General features: G+C 45.3%; 1 protein-coding gene and 4 non-coding genes across 9 annotated transcripts; 4 read left to right on the top strand and 1 right to left on the bottom strand.

Annotated features, from left to right (window-relative positions):
• Window positions 1-390: 390 nt before the first annotated feature.
• On the top strand, window positions 391-473 carry TRNAL-CAG. Its single transcript has one exon. It is a non-coding gene; the product is annotated as a tRNA-Leu (tRNA).
• A 3,935-nt stretch (window positions 474-4,408) lies between these two features.
• TRNAT-AGU lies at window positions 4,409-4,482 on the bottom strand. The gene has a single exon. It is a non-coding gene; the product is annotated as a tRNA-Thr (tRNA).
• A 3,797-nt stretch (window positions 4,483-8,279) lies between these two features.
• TRNAR-ACG lies at window positions 8,280-8,352 on the top strand. The gene has a single exon. It is a non-coding gene; the product is annotated as a tRNA-Arg (tRNA).
• Window positions 8,353-8,797: 445 nt separating this feature from the next.
• On the top strand, window positions 8,798-8,870 carry TRNAV-CAC. The gene has a single exon. It is a non-coding gene; the product is annotated as a tRNA-Val (tRNA).
• A 150-nt stretch (window positions 8,871-9,020) lies between these two features.
• Window positions 9,021-17,032, top strand: HMGN4 (high mobility group nucleosomal binding domain 4). Of its 5 annotated transcripts, XM_032399239.1 has the most exons (3): window positions 9,158-9,280; window positions 12,638-12,682; window positions 15,307-17,032. In XM_032399239.1, the coding sequence occupies exon 3, from the start codon at window positions 15,393-15,395 to the stop codon at window positions 15,663-15,665; it is 273 nt and encodes a 90-aa protein (XP_032255130.1). In that variant the 5' UTR covers window positions 9,158-9,280; window positions 12,638-12,682; window positions 15,307-15,392; the 3' UTR covers window positions 15,666-17,032. The 5 variants fall into 5 exon arrangements, 4 of the variants coding, with proteins under 4 accessions (XP_032255130.1, XP_032255133.1, XP_032255131.1 ...); XR_004298671.1 differs by lacking the exon at window positions 12,638-12,682 and having other exon boundaries at window positions 9,021-9,280; window positions 12,721-15,393; XM_032399242.1 differs by lacking the exon at window positions 12,638-12,682 and having other exon boundaries at window positions 9,175-9,280.
• The last annotated feature ends 1,100 nt before the right edge of the window (window positions 17,033-18,132 follow it).

The raw sequence follows: 18,132 nt of genomic DNA on the forward strand, positions 1-18,132 counted from the left end.
GCGGTAAGCACCCGCTGGGGGATTTACAGGAAAGGCCGGGGAGGAGTGAGCGAGCGCCCGCGGGCTGGGCCTCAGCCAGCGCTCACCTGGAACGGCCGAGAGCCTCCTGGGGCAAAGCGTGTACGCCAAGAAGGCGGTGGCGTTATTTAATTAGGATTCTGCCGAGAGTGCCCTTCTTCCCGGGCATCCCGCCCCGCTCCTCCGGGGCCCGGAATGGAATCCGAGGTCGCACAGCAGGTGCCCCTGGAACCCCGGCAAGCGAGCGCCCCGGGCGGCTCTCGGAGGCGGGCTTTCCCTCTGCCACCGAGGAGCTCCCGTATCTGAACAAAGAGGCGAATAGTGTTTCCGCAGACCCAGAAGTAAATTCGGCGCGAGAGCGGCACCCGCCGAGTCAGGATGGCCGAGCGGTCTAAGGCGCTGCGTTCAGGTCGCAGTCTCCCCTGGAGGCGTGGGTTCGAATCCCACTCCTGACAAAGCAACGCTTTTAGTTGTTAGACTAGTGACTGTATCCCGCAACCTTTTCCTGTATTCCACCCCCCCATAGGATGACCAATTTTTAAAAAATGTCTTATCCGCGCTCTAGAATTAAGCACTATGTACTTCGAAGACGATTTAAGAACTAGCAATTTTAATCTCATCCCTGTCTCTCTCACATTCAAGGAATTGAAGGAATGTCAACTCCTAAATTACACTGATGTCCCCAGGGCCCCTCTTTTGTTTTGTTTACTTATAGATTTCTTTCTAATACCCTTTTCTCAATCTCATTTCCCAATAACCATAAGAAATTACTGGAGAAAGGTCATCTTTTTCTTTCTAAATGTGTCTGTAGAACATACATTTTTGGTTTCAGTGCTTGCGTTTTTAATTCACGTAAATGACGCTCTTTCACATATCCCATTCTATTTTTACTTTATTCCTGTCCTACCATGGTTTTGAGGCTTATTTCTGTTACTGTCTGCACATCTAGACCAATTGCTTCTAATCGCTGCACAGAGATCTGCAAGTGCGTGTTTGCCTAGTCACCCAGGGATGACTCCCAGATTGGGTACCACGTCTTGCCACAACAGAAAAGGGTGCTGTCAATGAACATCTTCCTACATATTCCGATCCGAAGCTTTCCTTGACATACAACAGGAGCAAATGGCTGATCATGGGGGTCTGTCCATCAGGGCAGTTTGCAAAGGTTGCACTTTATAACAGGATCCCGGACCCAGGGAACGTGATTTAGAAACACAGAAATTCATGTTTAGTGACGTCTTCAGAAATAGCCCTAAAATTCAAGTTTCCTGATGTTCAGCCTGTTCATCTTAAGCATTAATAGCTAGTTACAAATATTAGCATACAATGTTTCTATTATGAACTCCAAACTTGGACAGTGAGTATTATTATTCTTACATAATTTATTACAAAACCCCAAGTAATCAAAAATCTCAGGTAACTAGAATTTTCTCCTCACCGTTCCTTTCTAAAAAAGAAATCCAATCTAATACCCACTTACAAAGACCGAAAACAGGGCAGATCTGTTTTATGATCACTGATATTCAGAATCATTCTGTCTTCTCCCAAATTCCTCAAAATTCACAGAAACGTTCATACATACACTGAAAGAAAAGTGAATTGGTATTTCTTAGAAAGATTGTCATCAGTAAGGTTAGAAAGGAGCAACCAAACAAGGTTTCTTCTTATTGCCCAGGTGGCCACATAGTCAGTCCATTTCTGCCCATTTCGAGTCCCCACTTGGGCCTCGGCAGCATATGACAAAGGAGGAAATGGCAAATAGGTGCAAAGAGGAGAAGTGTTTAGAGATACTTGGAGGGCCAACAGGTTGGTTCAATGCTATTCAGGCTACATGGGTTCACCCCTGACTCTGTCACTTATGAGCTGTATGGCCTTCCAGGCAAGTGACTTCGTATCCCTGTGCCTTGGTGTCCTCCTCTTTAAAGTAGGGGAAATAATTGAACCTTCCCTCATAAGGATGCTGTGGGAATTGCATGACTTAGTATACATGAAGTGCTTGGCAAATAACAAATGCCTAGGAAATAATAAATACCAGATAAATAGTATTTTTTTTTTTGTTCCAATAGAGCACCTGTTCTTTGCAGGGGCCTGTGTGGAACTCTGGAGATCCAGAGATAGCCCTTGCCCCAGGAGGTAGACCAGATGGTGACAAAGTCAGATAGAAAGCAAGTAGATGAGTGTTGCTATCCAGGGTGAAATGGGAAACATGGTCCCTTCTAGCTCCACCTCCTCATAGGAGAACCTCAGCAGTCCAGCTAGAGACTCTACTTACTTCATAACTAGTAAATTCAAGGGCTACCTTTACTGCTTTGGTAACACATGGTCTTTTTGAAAAACAAAAACAAAAACCAAAACCAAAAAACCATGAAGCAAAAACAAAACAAAACATAATCCATGAAGCACTTGATACTTATCAACTGTCAGGTCAAGTCCATCTGTGGTCTTCATGAGGCCACAAGTGATGAGGATGCCCAAAGGCCTTTGGTCATGTCCACACAAGAGTTTCAAGTGCAAACATACCTCCTCCCCTCATTGCTTCCACTTACCCGCCCTGCGCATCCTCTTTGTCACCTCTGGTCACACGCCATTCCCTTTGCCTGGAGCACTCTGTCCACACCTTCTCCCCAGCCCACTCTCTTGCCTGCAGAAGTTGTACATCTCCTTCATGAACAGTTTGGACATCACTTCTTGCATGGAGTCTGCCCCCACCTCCTTCTACCTCCGCCAGTCTGGGTTAAATATGGCCCAGTCTGGGTTAAATATGGCAAACCATGGCCCACAGTGCCCCACTGTCAGTGTTACTACAAGCCACCATCGAATTGTTTGCCACCCCTTCCCCCAGCCTTTTTAGAACACAATTCATGACCCGTGTGCATGATTAGCATGGTGCTTGCCATATACTTGGCTCTGGACAGATAGGCACTGGGTGGATAAACAAGCATTTGATTGTAAGTCATTTCCACTGGTACATATAAATCACGTTCGTGATTGATACGTGGAGAGTGAGGAAGGCTTTTAAGCTTTTGGGAAAGATGGTTAGAATTTTCACCTGGAATATTCTATAGCTTCAGTAGCCAGTACCATTACCTCAATGGTACAGATCATGCAATCTATTGAGGGCCTCTGGGCTGGAAGCATCCCAGGAGAGGTATTCCTGGACCCTGATGGAGCAGGGGAGTGAAGGTTAAGTCGAATTCAATAACAGGATGAAGTAGTGGTCTAGTGTTGACTTCTGCTCGGTGACTCAGCTGTCCTCTGCACTTGATAGACATCTGTACTCTAGACCTGGAAGAAAGGTTTTCATGAGCAGAGGATGGGAGGATGTAGTGAAAAAGAGGGTCTCCCTTTCCATTGCTGTCTGCCGCCTATAGAGAAAAGCGGGGAGTTAAGCTGCAGAGTGAGTGGAGAAATTCTCCATAAGAATAGAGTTGTTTTCCTGAACTGTTTCTCAAAGTATTGGGACACTTCGTTTCTGTAGATAGCACATATTTCAACCCTTGACCATCTACATAAAATAATGTGCTCTGTAGGTAAAAGCAGGCTGGTGGGACTTTCTGTGCCAGGTGGTGGGAAGTTTGGTGGTGGGAGATGAGCAAGAGGGTTGGTAACAGCTTCAGCAAGCTTCCATTTCCGTCGTCTTAGTTTCTGTAGGGGCCTGGCTGCGAGTAGAACTCCAGACTTCTTTCCCACTTGCTTTTTTTTTTTTTTTTTTTTTCTTCCCTCTTGGAGAGTTTGGGAATAGGCACCTCAGCTCTTCTGGACTTCTTCAAGTCTGCCTGTTCTTGTGGGCTATCCACTCTGATAATACAATTAAGTAGATGCTTCTCCCTGACCTTCTTTTCTGAAATCTGGGTGACAAATATTTGTTTCGGTTTGATTTTCCTTTCCAAAAACCTCCGGGCACAAAACCACCTTTTAAAATACTCACTTACAGCTTGTGTTATGTGGTTGGGTTTTAGTGGGTGCTATGAACTGAGATGCTGCTGCTTATCAACAAAACCTTTATCAATCATTCCAGAGGCTGACCTTTCTAAAAATACTGCCTGCAGATTGTGAGAGAGCATCCGTTTGGAATTCCCCCAGGAAAGAGAATAGAATGACCAGAGATGATGATGTTGCTTGTAAACTTGGTGATTTTGCCTTCTGCTTTCCCTGGTTCCTTTAGTATGTGCTAAAAACATATTACACGTGAAATAAAGACGTTGACATCAAGAAAGGTAGAAATTCTTTCTCCCTAAAGAAATGTAAATTTGTCTATCTTCGCTTTGCAAACAAAGAGCTCACCCTCAGAGCCACATAAAACACTTGAGTTAAATTCCGTAGGGGAATTGACCCCTCATATTACACCTCGATCGCTCATCCTCTTTATTGAGGGTGGGAAAACCACAAAAGGCCCCGCTGGGATTCGAACCCAGGATCTCCTGTTTACTAGACAGGCGCTTTAACCAGCTAAGCCACGGAGCCCGCACGCCTGTCCGCTTCCGAATCGACAGTGAAAAGGAATGGTCTTCGTTTCTGTTGGGTGCATTTCTGGATTTTCTCACCATTGAGGGACAGGAGCAGCCCAGATGCCTCTCCAGACCCTAAAGATGAAGCAGTCCCCGCTTCGTCCCCCCCCAAGAACTAAGGAACCGCACGGCTACAGGAAAACTGAGTCCCCTTCCGGCGGCGCCAGAAGCTGCGGGGAGGAAGGTTCTCCTGCGTCCGCGGGGACTGTGACCCGGGGCCCAAGGTGGGGAACGCGCCACGTTGACACGGGAACGCTTCCAGCCCCGAGCACTGGTCGCTCAGGAAGCGAGCTGTCGGTCCTGTATTTCAGTGTTTGATTAAAAGTCCAGTCGTTCCTTACCCCATTTCTTTCCGTAAAATTGGGTTCCACCTGCCTGCTTCTTGCTTATAATCTTAGCTAATGGAATTCCAGAGTCGCACCTTAAAAATACGAGACTTCATAATTAAAACCCAGTCTTAGAAAGAAAGGAGTGGCCCCCTCTCCTCTGAAGCTACAGAGGGAGAGAAGCTTTCTTGTCCCAAAACTTGTTCGAAGGATCTGTTTGATAAGATGTCAAATTGAGAACATTCACAAGAATTTCTATATTGTCATGGGGACTTGTGTGAGTATTTGTAACTGTTCCCAATTTATTCTAGTCTCTGTAAAATAAATCTGCCCTTGGGAATACAATTTGAACAGAGAGCCTTAGTGAAACTCCCAAGAATTTACAAATTATGTGGCCACAAGTGTGAAAGTACTTCCCCAATGAAATTATGATTGGCTGTGTTGCTTGAAATCTATTGTCATGGTGATAATGCCGAAATCAACATTTCAGTTTTTGTAAACTGTATCAATATTTGAAGGATTTCGCCATCACACTCTATAAGGCAGCAACGGACACTTACCTTCCCCTACATACATGATGGGGGTGAGGGGATGAGGTGTGAAAAGCCCATGACTCTGCTAGATTTCCCATTTCAGTGAAACATAAAAAGTCTATGAAATCAGTTGGAGACTCCATGAAGTAAGCAACTATTTCTTTAATATTGTAAGATTAGCCATCATATTATTACTGTGCTTGGAGCCCATATAATGATAAACAGCACAGTCACTCCTACTATGGCTTTGGCCAAACTGTGGTAGGCGGTCTGAAAGACAGCAGAGCCAACGGTATTTTGTTTGGGTTTTTCCTTTGGTTAGCAACTGTCAAAATGTGCACTGAAATTCTGGGAAGTAAGCTGTTTAACAAGCCAGAGACAAATCTTGGGGAAAAAAAAGGAGACTTAGAGCAATCGTTTCCAGAAATCTGGATGTGAATTCTATCTTCTACTCAATTCCCAGTGTCACCAGACCATGGAAAGGCCTCTCACACTGGCTCTGTTGCAGACATCTGAAATTGGAGAAGGAGCGGATCTCCATGTCACAGACTGCTGACGATAATGTAAAGAAACAGGGGAGGGGCAGACAGTGCCATTTTCCATACGCTTGAGAGAGAAATCAGAAGAACAGTGTACTGAGACACAGAGGACGAGAGGAATCCACCACTGCGATGGTTAGCATGACATGTTCACTTGGCTAGGCTATGCTATCCAGTTATTCAATTGAACACTAATCTACATGTTGCTGTGAAGATATTTTGTAAATATGGTTAACATCTACAATGAGTTGACTATAAGTACCCTCAGTAATATGGGTGAGCCAGCCCGTTGAACCAATTATTATTTCCAACCAATTATTATTTCCAACCAGTTGAAAGGCTTTAAAAGCAAAATGGAAGTTTTCCTGAGGAAGAAGAAATTCAGTAGCATCAGCTCCTGCCTGAGATTTTCTAAAGTACAGGCCTGCCCAGCAGAGTTCAGACTTGCCAGTCCTAGAAATATTCATTCATTCATTTATATTCTCTTACTGGTTCTGTTTTTTTTTTTTTTTCTGGACTCTGTTTCTCTGACTGATACAACCACTGAAGAAAAGACCGGAAACTAGAAACTGGAACTCTCAGAAAAGAAGGTGCAGTAGAAAGATCTCCAAAAACGAAGTTAAAGCCTGCCTCAGCTCATGTCAGGTTGTGAACATGACAGAGAAGTTTGAAGCAGCAGAAACTTTTGAAATCTACAAAACAACAGGATGTGTTTGTAGACACCGGGGAGAGCAAATGTGGACAGGGCCTCCAACTCTGAGTTGAAGCCCATTTTACAGGTGCAAGATGGGATCTATGGCTCCAGGGACACCTTGGGATCTGGCCTGCCCAGCTGGGTATGTGATGAGCATAAAATAGAACCAAGAAGTACCCCTGTTTGCTTCATTTCTGAAAATTCAGGCATAATTGTTCATGTTTCCAAACTTCTCTTTAGAAATCTCCTTTTTCTTACAGGGAGAGGATAGTCTGTGAACTTGGGTGGGAAAATACATTTTTATCTTGACTAACTTGTTACTGAAATTTTGGGTTTTCTTCCACTATGAATGTAGGCAACAGATCACAGTTGTATTTCAGCCCTTTTTACTTTATCACTTTCGGAAATCACAAATATTTCACATCAAAGTACAGTTGTTACAAATTTCTTTAAATACCATTTATGCTCATGAGTGCTTTGAAATTACAGTATTTATTAGACCTCCTGCTGTATATTGCCATTTAGCACATAAATAAAGGAGCACTATTACCATATCATAAATGTTTAATATTTTGATAACGTATTTCAATATAGTTAATTTCCCTTTGAAATCTTATGTATTTATCTTTTTTCTTTATATTTAAAAGTATTATTCTGTGAGGCAGTCCATAACCACCAAAGTGCCCTAAGGGTACAGTACAAAACCTGGTCAGAAGTCCCTTGCTCTACTGTCCTGGGGGAAATTCCTAACTAGATCGACTTTAATGTTACGCAGAAAGAGTAGCAACATGTATATTCTTCTTAAGGACTGCTGCCATGTTATGAGCTGAAAACAACTATTTTCTAAACTCAGCGTGTATGTTCTCAGTATCAGGTAGTTTTACTCCATCTGTCATTAGCCCTCAAGTTATTTACAATGCCCACCCAGGCACGGAGATAGCGCTTCCTTCTCAGAAATACGGAGGCTGAACCGCACACAGAAGAGATGCTTATTCGCTTCCCGAGAAAGCAAACACGTGAGAGCGTCCGTGCGCGCGCGGGCTGATGATGCTCCTTTTAAAGGTGTCAGATTCTGAGTTGTAGGCCCAGCGGTAGAAGCGCAGGCCGAGCAGGTGCTTAGCGCCGAGCCTTGCTTAGTAAACACTGAAATACAAAATGGGTAACGACCCGAGGAGAGAGAGGACAGCACGTCGGATCACGCAGGCCACACGACTTCCAGTTCCTGCAGGTCACTTCCAAAGCCCTGGCGAGGGTCTACAGGACCGGCGGTGGTCGGCAGGCCTCTGCCCCGGAGATTTCCCCCGTTCCCCGCTCTTTGCCCTGAGAGCCGCATTTCTCCAGCGCTCATCAGCGGCGCTGCTGGGCTTTCCTAGTCTTCCCGGTTTGCTCGTTTTCCTCCGAGTGCTTATCATGATTATTTTACTTATGTAGTGCTTCACGGCCGTAAGTTTCTCGAAGGGCAGGGATCACACCTCTTTCCGTCTCGGCTCGGCTTCCGGCGCCTCGAACGGTAGGTAACACAGGTTGGCGAGCGAACGCGCGGATGGAGAGGGGCGCGCGCGGAGAGGACGCCGACGCCGGGGCGCGAGCAGGCGGCTGCCGGGGACCCGCCGGCGCCTGCGTCCTCCCGAAGGCGTACAGGCGCCCCCACGGCCCCGTGCGGGCCAGTGGCGCAATGGATAACGCGTCTGACTACGGATCAGAAGATTCCAGGTTCGACTCCTGGCTGGCTCGGGGCGCGCCGCGCTGCGCTGTTTTACTTCTTTCCTCTGCACGCCGCCGAGGAGCTCCGCGTTCGAAAATCCGGGCGGAGGGAAGTTTGCCCGCAAATTCTGCAGAGCGAGAAGGCGCCGCTTTTAGCACAGCTGGGGTCATCACTCCCCTGCAGAGCGGCTCCCGCGTCTCGGCCCGCGGAATGTGCGCGGGCCCGGGGCACGCCCATTGCGACCGAGTTTCATAAAGATTGAGGTCTTTCTATTGCTCTCCTGCATCCGGCCGTTCTGAGGATGTGGCTTCGGGTCTGTACGCTGCACGGGCCTGGTCTGCGCTTCCCGATGGCGAGTTTGGTGGGAGCGCGCGCGGCGCCCGGAGGCACGCACCCGGAAACCGCGGTCATCTGCAAGGGTGGAAGGGCGTGTGCTGCGGGGAACTGCCTTCTCGGGAGAGCGCTCGCTGCCGAGTTTCCGTAGTGTAGTGGTTATCACGTTCGCCTCACACGCGAAAGGTCCCCGGTTCGAAACCGGGCGGAAACAAGCGCTCTCCGTTTTGCAACTAATTCCTTAAAATTTTTTCTTACGCATTTAAAAAAAACATATCACGTCTTCATAAATACGCTCCCCGCCTTTTGTCGTCTCGTGGCCGGGCCGTGGCACGGAGGAGGCGGCGCCGCCCGAGGTGGGTCGGGGTCCCGCGGCCCGAGCGGCGGCCTGACGTATCGCGAGGGGAGAAGCGGCTCTCCCCCGCTCCGACGCGAGGCGGCCGGCCGCCCGCAGCCCCGGAAGCGGTTCCTCGCCGCCCGCCGCCTTCCTGTTCCCGGCAGGGCCCGCTGCGCGCGTCTCCCCTCGGCCCCACGGCCCGCGCCGGCCCTGCCCCAGCCCAGGGCACCCGCGCGGCCCGGGCGGCAGCTGGGCGCCGGCGCCTCTCGGACGGCCGCGGGACTCGGGTAAGCAGCGGAGGCCCGAGCGCGCGCCTCCCGACAGCGGGGTGGTCGCCCCCCCCCCTGCTGGGGACCCTCCGGCGGTCGGGCCGGGTCGCCTCTCCAGAGGAACGGGACCGCGGGCGGCCCGCAGCGCGAACCTCTGGGCGAGGCGCCCGCAGCCCAGCGGAGACCGCAGCCGCCCGGGCAGAGGCGGGGCGGCGACCCGGGCGTGTGGAAGGACTGCGGCCGCAGGCTGGCGGGCGGGCGGGCGGGCCTGGGCGCGGCCTCTCGCTCCCCGGGCCCCGCTCCGTGAGGCCTGCCTGCGGGAGAGCCCACCGAGCGGGCGCCCAAGGCCCGAGGCTTCCTGCGCTCCCCGCCCAAAGAACGGAAACGATCCCGAAGTTAAACGGCCCAGCTGTGGGTTCCGCGTATTGCCTCGAAGCTCGGGGAAGGCCCCCGGCAGCCCCTGTTTAAAATCGGGTCTCGAGCCCTGGTGTGCGGCCTCTGCCCTCTGGCTGGCACACGGCCTGCTTCCGTGTTCATGGGATCCATCGGGGGCTTTTTCTGGCGCACCTGCCAGCCTCGGGGGTAGCCTCAGGATTTCCTTCTTAGATGTGCCGTTACGACCGCTCCTACTCTCATTGCTTTTATTTCTGCTGCTACAACTACTACTTTTAGGGGTAATAGTCTCGAGCCCAGTCTCTCAGACCCCGTTACTCTAGGTTCCCTGAAATGACTGCTATGAATGTGATGTTTTTACGGCCATAAGAAAAGAAAGGGCAATCTTTACCTAATGAGCGGTTTTTCTTTCTCTTTCTCCCCAGCTCCCTCTTCCTCCATGTTCATACCTTCTCAGAAAAACCCTTGCTTTTATCATCTTGTTAATTCCCTTGTTAGCAAGATAATAATCAGCTTTGGTATGTGCTCAGTAGAAATGTATCTAAGACATTTTCATTTGAAATCTCTTCTGTACCGCTCAGAAATACAAGTGAGTTAACGTGGTGCCCTGAAAGGAGGCAGGGGTCTCAGGGGCCTGGGAGGCGTCGGGAGATGTGTCCCCTCCCATCCGCCTGTGATGCCAGTGGGCAGGAGTACTTCAGCTGGGAAACCGAGTGTGCCCAAGCCAACCAGTTGCAGGGGGGGTGACGGTTTCATTGAAAGCCTATGACTCTCTGCTTCTCTTCAAATCAGGTGTTTTCTGGCAAAATGCAGAAGGAGCCCTACCCTTTCAGACCCTCTGCCCGTCTCACCTTCTTCTACCACCCTTCCCGCCCCCAGTCTCCCTCAATGCCAGATGGAAGCTCAGGCTGCCCACCTTGGCTGGTAGTTCCTTTGGAAGGTGGAGAACAAATGGGCCCTAGATAGTGGCTGATGCCATGTGAGCTCTTGATCCTGTGGCACACTGCACCTTACCTACGATCTTTTATTTTGTTATAGCCTTTATCCTCTCTTTCCTAAGCTTGGTGTTAGCAGCCTTCTCCCAGGTCTTCCCTCCAACCCCAAGGCACAGAGAGAAGAAGGTGGCCTTCTGACTTTGGGGTGGGATTGAGACTAGAACCCAAGTTAGAACTGTCTCCCAGAAATCCAGGTCAGTAACATTAAGGGAGCAAAAGGATGCTGCTAAAATGTGCCTTGTACCTGTCTGCTGGGAATGGGGTGCGGTGTGTAGGATGAGGTAGGATTTGCTCCATGGATACCGGAGACAGGCTTATAATGAAAGAGAAAAAAAATATGGGAAAAGGATTTTGAGAGCTACACAAGACCACAAAATGAATCTAATCCAAGCTGTGTTGTAGGTCACTAAGGTCTTTACGCTCCTCCCTCCCGTGGAAGTCCGCTAGGGCTGCCCTAACACATGCCGCTGACTGCATGTCATGAACAACAGGAATTTATTTTCTCTGTTCTAAAGGCTGCAAGTCCAGCATCGAGATGATGGCAGGTTTGGTTTCTTCTCAGGCCTCTCTGCTTAGCTCACAGATAGGTCACCTTCTTGCTACCTCTTCACACGGTCACCCGTCTGTGTTTTCTGTGTCCTCATCTACTCTTATGTTGGATTAGGACCCACCCACATGACCTCATTTTTCCTTGACTACCTTTTTAAAGGGCCCATCTCCAAATACAGTCACAGTCTGAGGTCCTCGGGGTTAGGACTTCAACCTATGAATTTGCGTGGGTGAGGGGGGGCAAATTCCGCTCACTTCTGGGGACGAAGATCGATGTATTATATATATTATTGACAGAGTTTGGAGATTTCCCAGCAGTTAACCTCACAGAAGACTATAGCGCACCTGCATCTCCTCATTTTACTCATTATTTGCATGTTTCTGTTGCAGATGAAACAGACTATTTGCTTTTTATGTGACTTTTTAGGTTTTTAAAGCCACTTCTACCAGTTAATTTAAACTTCGTGGGTCTGCTTCTAATGAAAATATGCAAGTCTTCATAGCTAACAAAAGTATTTATTAAAAAGGATGGAGCAGATGTTCCCTCTCCCCTGAGGCTGCTGAGGGAGAGATACCTTTCCACATTATAGAACAAGCAATCTGCTTAAATGAAGAGTTAAATTGTGAACTTTCACAAGAATTTCAGCCCGATTCTTTGCAAAGCGAAGATGAATGATTCAACACTTTCACTATTTTGTTTGTTCTGTTCTCTGTTAATATACTTCTGTCCTTGGAAGTGTTATTTTAACAAAGGGGAATTGTTAAATTCCTAAAACTTTAAAAATTGTTGCCATGTCGTGATAATTTCTTGCCCTGGTGATAGCACTGAAAGTCCTTTCTCTGTATTCCCAAAGTTACAAAATTACTTATATGATTCATCTGCCAGTTCATAATATTTCTTTTCTCTCACATGCATGATAGAATATTTATAATCCTATGACTTCTCTATTTTATAGCCTAACAAATTATTTCCTCTTTTTTTAATTCTTAAAATATATATATATATTTTTAATTAGTAGACTTTATTTCTTTAAGGCCAGTTTTAGTTTTTCAGATAAGCTGAGCAGAAAGTAGTTTCTCCTATTATTAAAGTTTCTCTTATTAATAACAACTTGCATTGGTGTGGTACATTTATTACAATTGATGAGCCAGTGTTTCCACATTATTCTTAATTGAAGTCCATTGTTTATTTTAGGCTTCACTCTTCGTATACAGTTGAGTTTTGCTAAATGCATAAGGTCATGTATCCACAGTTACAGTGCATACAGAATAGTTTCATTGTCCGGTACTCCACCTCAAATAATTTCTTTTCAGTTAACACCACTGTGTGTTGAGAACGCTGTCCTCCCCATCCCTCTTTGGCTTTCACGGAAATGAAATGACTTTTATCCCACTGGCCCTTTTTCCTTATTTGTGTATCTGTCTCCTAATTTGTAAGGTCTCTGGAGAGTCAGCCCGTGGTCTCCTGATAAGCGTCCTAAAGGTGAGTTTCAAGGAACTAATCCATATTCGTATACTCAGATACAGCATCCAGCCAGCGGCCTGTTTTCCTTGAATTTATCTTTATTGTTACCTGCTGTGTTTCGGCCTTTGACATGTGGAGATCATGGCCCCCCTGCTTGGGATGGACTGCAAGGGATCTAACATGAAGAAGACTGAGCCCAGGAAACAGACTGTGAGCATTCCCACACCAGGACGTGGGCTAAGAAACACAGTTTTGGAGTGAGATGGAAGGAGAATGGTATGGAGTGTCCATTCTTTAGGGAAGTGTGTCCTAGAACAAAAGCTCACCCTTTGGTTTCCTCTCTCATTCTCTGGTAACAAAAAGGCCTCTAAGAATATATGCAGAAGGTTTAGAGTGACATTTTCATTTTTTATTCAAGTTGGCACACTTTTGAGAGTGAATGGGAGCATTATTAATAGTTATACCCGGGCAACAGGTATAAACCATGTCACCCTAACGCTAGACAAATGATTTTCATGCTATAAAATATCTTTCAGCGTTGGTTCCTTCATTTTAAGAGCAGCTGTCTTTTCCTGCCTGTTCCTTTCTGGGCACACCTTTACCATACCCAGAGTTGAGCTATGTGATCTCTGATGTCCTTCTCAATTACTTTCTTTAAAAATTATTTTCTTTATTGTGTCAGAATTCGGATTTTAAAAAAAGCCTTTTGTTCTGTAAGGATTGTTCACACATTTCTTTAGTGGTACATTTGGGAGAGAGAAAAAAGAGAATAAATTAGGCATAAATTCATGTAATGTCTAGGGAAGCATGTCCTTGGGAGAGAGCAGGTTGAGTCTACTGGATCATTCGAACTGCAGCACGTGTCTGTGGTAACAGGGACTTTTCAGTCCTCAGGCATTTAGGATATTTAGAGGCAAGGGAAGAGCACAGCAAGGGAAGAGAAGGATCTAGCTAATTTCACATTAGCTTTTCAGTGAATTGCTTTCAGCATGAGAATAGAAGTGTTTCTCCTCTCAATTTCCATCTGTTGTTCGCAGTTTCTTACAAGGTACCAAGGGAAAAATACAGACTGATTCAAGGCACTTTGCTTCTCCTTTCTTCTTTATACTAACACATTTCTCCCTCTATTACACAAGAAGAAAGGAAAAATGCAAAATTTCCAGTAATTCTAGTCATGGTGAAAAAATGGGGAGAAAAATAGATAATTTGATGTTTTAACACCATTTATAGGTGGATAAAAATCAAAACCAAGTTTGCTCAAGGATCATGTATCTACACAGTGAGGTCCAGCAAAAACAAAACAGAGCAAAATAAGACTCTGGAGGAATTTAGGGACAAGATAATTTTTTTTTTTTTTCCTTAAAATAAAATATTGTGGAGTGGGACAGGGCATAGGATTACAGAATTCCCCAGGAAATGTTTTCGACGGTAGGGCAGAGATATAGCTAGTCTTGGCCTAAAGCCTTAAGAAAGTTCACACAGTGCTTGTGAATGCCAGCCATCGGCCCAGGTCCTAATTACCCAAGCTCAAAATAAATCACTTTCCATTCTCTGTATCCCTAAATCTGTGCTTTGGGCTACGTACTTTTTTAAAAGTAGTTTTTATTAATTCTTGAGCAGAGACATCTGTGTAGAATCTAGAGAATAGAATGACAGCTATGTCCCTCCTCCTCCCCACCCCACCCTCCTTTCAAGGGAGAAAATGCTACCCCCATCCCTTTCCCTGGACCCTCTTACCCTCTCCAACCACCATCCCTTTCTCAGTCCCCTTTCATGTGACTACTGTCCCGATTTTTATCTTTATCCCTTGTTTGTTTGGGTTTTTTTTAGTTTTACTACATGCTTGTAGCCTAAACATGTCGTTTACTTTTATACTTGTAAGTGGATCTATACTGTACATATTTTACAACCTGTCATTTTTACTCAACAGTATGTTCTTGAGATTCATCCATGTTTTTGCATGTCGCTGTAATCTATTCATTTCTGCTGCTGAATAGCATTCCCTTGCAGAGATGCTACTAAACCTATTTATTCTGTTATTGAAGGCCAGTGGGTGGTGTCGGGTTTTGAAATTACAGAGTCACCATAAACATTCTCGCAGGGATTTCCTCTGCACATCTCCCAAGAATTCCTCTGGGGAAATACCCAGAAGTGAAATTGCTTTTCAGAATGTTTTCAAATTTAATACACTAATTTGTACACACAGAAACACACATCCCAGCAGTGTATAGTGTTTTAATTGTTGCACATCTGCTGAGCCCTTGATTTTGTCAGACAATTTAGTTTCCACCAGTTTGATGGGTGTAAAGTGTTAGTATGCATTTGTCATATTACTGATGTGGTTGAGCATACTTTTATGTGCTTATTCACCATTTATACTTCTTCTAAGAAGTACTCATTAACACTTTTGCTTGTTGTTTTAAAATTTTCCTTTTGTCCTTTTCTCATGGATCTGTAGAAATTCTTTATATATGCTGGATTCAAATCCCTTGTCACTTATATGTGTTATGAATATCTTTGCCCAGCTTGCAACTTACCTTTTTACTTTTTTATACTATCTTTGATTTACACAAATGATTCATTTTAATGTAGTTAAATTTGTCATTTCCCGTTATGGTTGACACTTTTTGTGTTTGTTAAAGAAATCTTTCTAGAAGCAGTGTGAGGAAGACAGAAACCACCCCCCTCCCTGGACTGGCCAAGCCACCTGCCCAGCACTGCTGCCACCATGCCCAAGAGAAAGGCAAAAGGAGATGCTAAAGGTGACAAAGGGAAGGTGAAGGATGAGCCACAGAGGAGATCGGCACGCTTGTCTGCTAAACCGGCTCCTCCAAAACCAGAACCCCGGCCTAAAAAGGCCCCTGCGAAGAAAGGAGAGAAGCTGCCCAAAGGGAGAAAGGGGAAAGCGGATGGTGGCAAGGAGGGGAACAACGCTGCAAAGAACCTAGATGCTTCCACAGTCCAGTCACAGAAAGCAGAAGGCAGTGGGGATGCCAAGTGAAGTGTACTTTTTATGATAGCTCTGTACTTCTAGTGACTCTACTGTTCGAAATACTATTTTTCTTTAATCAAGTTTTATAAAAATGTAGAATTTGGGTTTTTTTTTTTTTTCCAAACTTACGTTGTTAGCATACAAGACACATTGTTGTTGTGTTTTGTGGTAAGTGCAAATACCACTAATAGAATGTCTCAGAAGCTGGATTGAAATGGGGAAGATGGGATCTTCGGTCCTTGTTTTTGAAGATTATTCTTGGCTCCCAGGAGAGATTCTCTGACATTCACACATGTCAGCCACTTTGGCTTAGAAGCCTTACAGCATAGAGAAGCAAAACTTCATGTCTTCTTTCCTGATGCCATCAGCATATGCTTGACTTACTAAAATAGTTGTGATGTGGCCTTGGCCCCCCTAAAATCCTGTGTCGGGTAACAATACTCAGGCTTTCTGGTGATAACATCAAGACGGTGTTGCTCTAAAGAAGCCGAGATTCCTGTTTGTAGGTGGTGGGTCGTCCCACTGATGGTCTTAAGAGTTTTTAGTTCCTTTCTTCCATGTCCGAGTTGACCTGTGAAAAGATCTTACATGCCTCTTGTGAAATATCCACCCCTTCTGAGAACTCCGCCTTTTCAAAACAGCAACAGAAGACTGTTGACTTTTGGGGAAGGGGAGTTTGAAAGTTGTAAAACGTTATGGATTGTCAACTATGTCCTCCTGGAAGTAACTGGTTTTGAAAAGTATCTGATAAAGCTGAATACAAATTAGCTTGGTGGTAGGGGGATCATTTCCTACCCAAAGTCATAGAGATATTCTTTACTGCATTGTAAACATTTTATAGTCTTGCTTTTCACATTTGTCTGTAGTCTGCTCTGAACTGATTTTTGTGAAAAGTAGGAGATAGAAGTTCAATATAATATTTTTTCCATATGGGTAAGTGGTGGTTGTCCCAGCACCATTCTCTGAATACTTAATTCTTTCCCACTGATCTATAACACCAGCTCTTTCATAAATAAAGTCTCTCTGTGTGGGTGGGTCTGTTGATGATTTCTATTCTGACTCACTGGTCACTTTGTCTAACCTTGTGGCAGTACTATACAATCCTGAGTACTACAACTTTAGAAAACAGTCTTGATATCTCAGGACAAATCCCACCTCCAAAAAAATTACCACCGAATTTTTCTTCCTCGGGAGTGTCTTGGCTATTCTTAGCCATTTGCTCTTCTGTACAACTTTTGAATTAGATTGACAAGTTCTACAAAACAAAAATGTTGGAATTTTTATTGGATTTGTATTGAATTTATAGACTAAATACAATGTTGAGTCTTCCAATCCATGAACATGATATACTTCTCCATTTATTTAGCCTTTTTAAATGTCTTTCAATAAAGTTTTATAATTTTCTCCATAAATGTCTTTTGTTAATATTTCCTAGGGACTTTATGCTTTTTGACGCTATTCTTACGGTATATTTTTGGTTACTACATTTTCTGTTTTTAGCTAAAGTTGATGTTTATATCCAGCAACCTTGCTAAACTCTCATTAATAAGTCTGTATGTTCTTTTGGGTTTTCTCCATAGGTAAACCGTATATATGTGCAGACAATTTTGTTGCTACACAGTTTTATTCCCATTTTTACTCTTTCTAAGCTAGGCATTGTCCAAGTGCCCCCAGCACAGCAGTGAAAAAAGTCTGCTTTCGCCAAGCTTATATTCCAGTTGGGCCTGGGGGAAGAATTAGAAAATACAGATTTAGGTGAGGAGGGGCCTTAAGTAAACAAGTAAAAGTGGGTGCTATTTCGATAGGGTGGTTAGGGAAGTCCTCCATGATGAAGTGACATTTGAGCAGACACCTTAATGAAATAAAGGAACAAAAGATGTCAATATGTGGCAAAAGCACTCCAGCAGACAGGAGGTGAAAATGTGTTTGGCTGTTTGGCTCGTTGAGGAAGAACAAGGAAGCAGAAGTGACTAAATTGGAAAGAAGATGGATAAAGGTGATAGCTGGTATGATTGCAGAGATAGCCAGGGGCCAGGAAATGGAAGACTCTCCAAGCTGTAATTTTTCTCTGAAAGTGACAGGATACCATTAGAGTTTCCAACAGAGAGCACCATCTAAGTGTTGGGGTTGGGGGTGGGCAATAGGCTGTCAGGGGAGGGCAAGAGTTGAAGGAGGAAGACCAATTAGATGGCTGTCACACTGAATTGCAAGAAATCCTACTTTATCATGCTGTATTACTGTCCTTCCCTCTGTTCAACTATTCCCACCCCATTTTCTCTGGTAAACAGCAAACATGTATCTGTGCTTTCTCTTTGCTAAGCAACAGGTCAGGACCAAAGAAAAACACTACCTGTCCTTAGAGGCCAAAGTCAAATGCAATAAAGTCACCACACAGTACTGTGCTTAGTGTGGTGGTAACACTGCAGGAGGCCTGCCCCTGATGCCAGGACATAAAGGGGTTTTAGGGAGAACTTCC

The sequence above is a fragment of the Phoca vitulina genome, unplaced genomic scaffold (genome assembly GCF_004348235.1).
Source record: "Phoca vitulina isolate PV1807 unplaced genomic scaffold, GSC_HSeal_1.0 scaffold143, whole genome shotgun sequence".
NCBI lineage: Eukaryota > Metazoa > Chordata > Mammalia > Carnivora > Phocidae > Phoca > Phoca vitulina.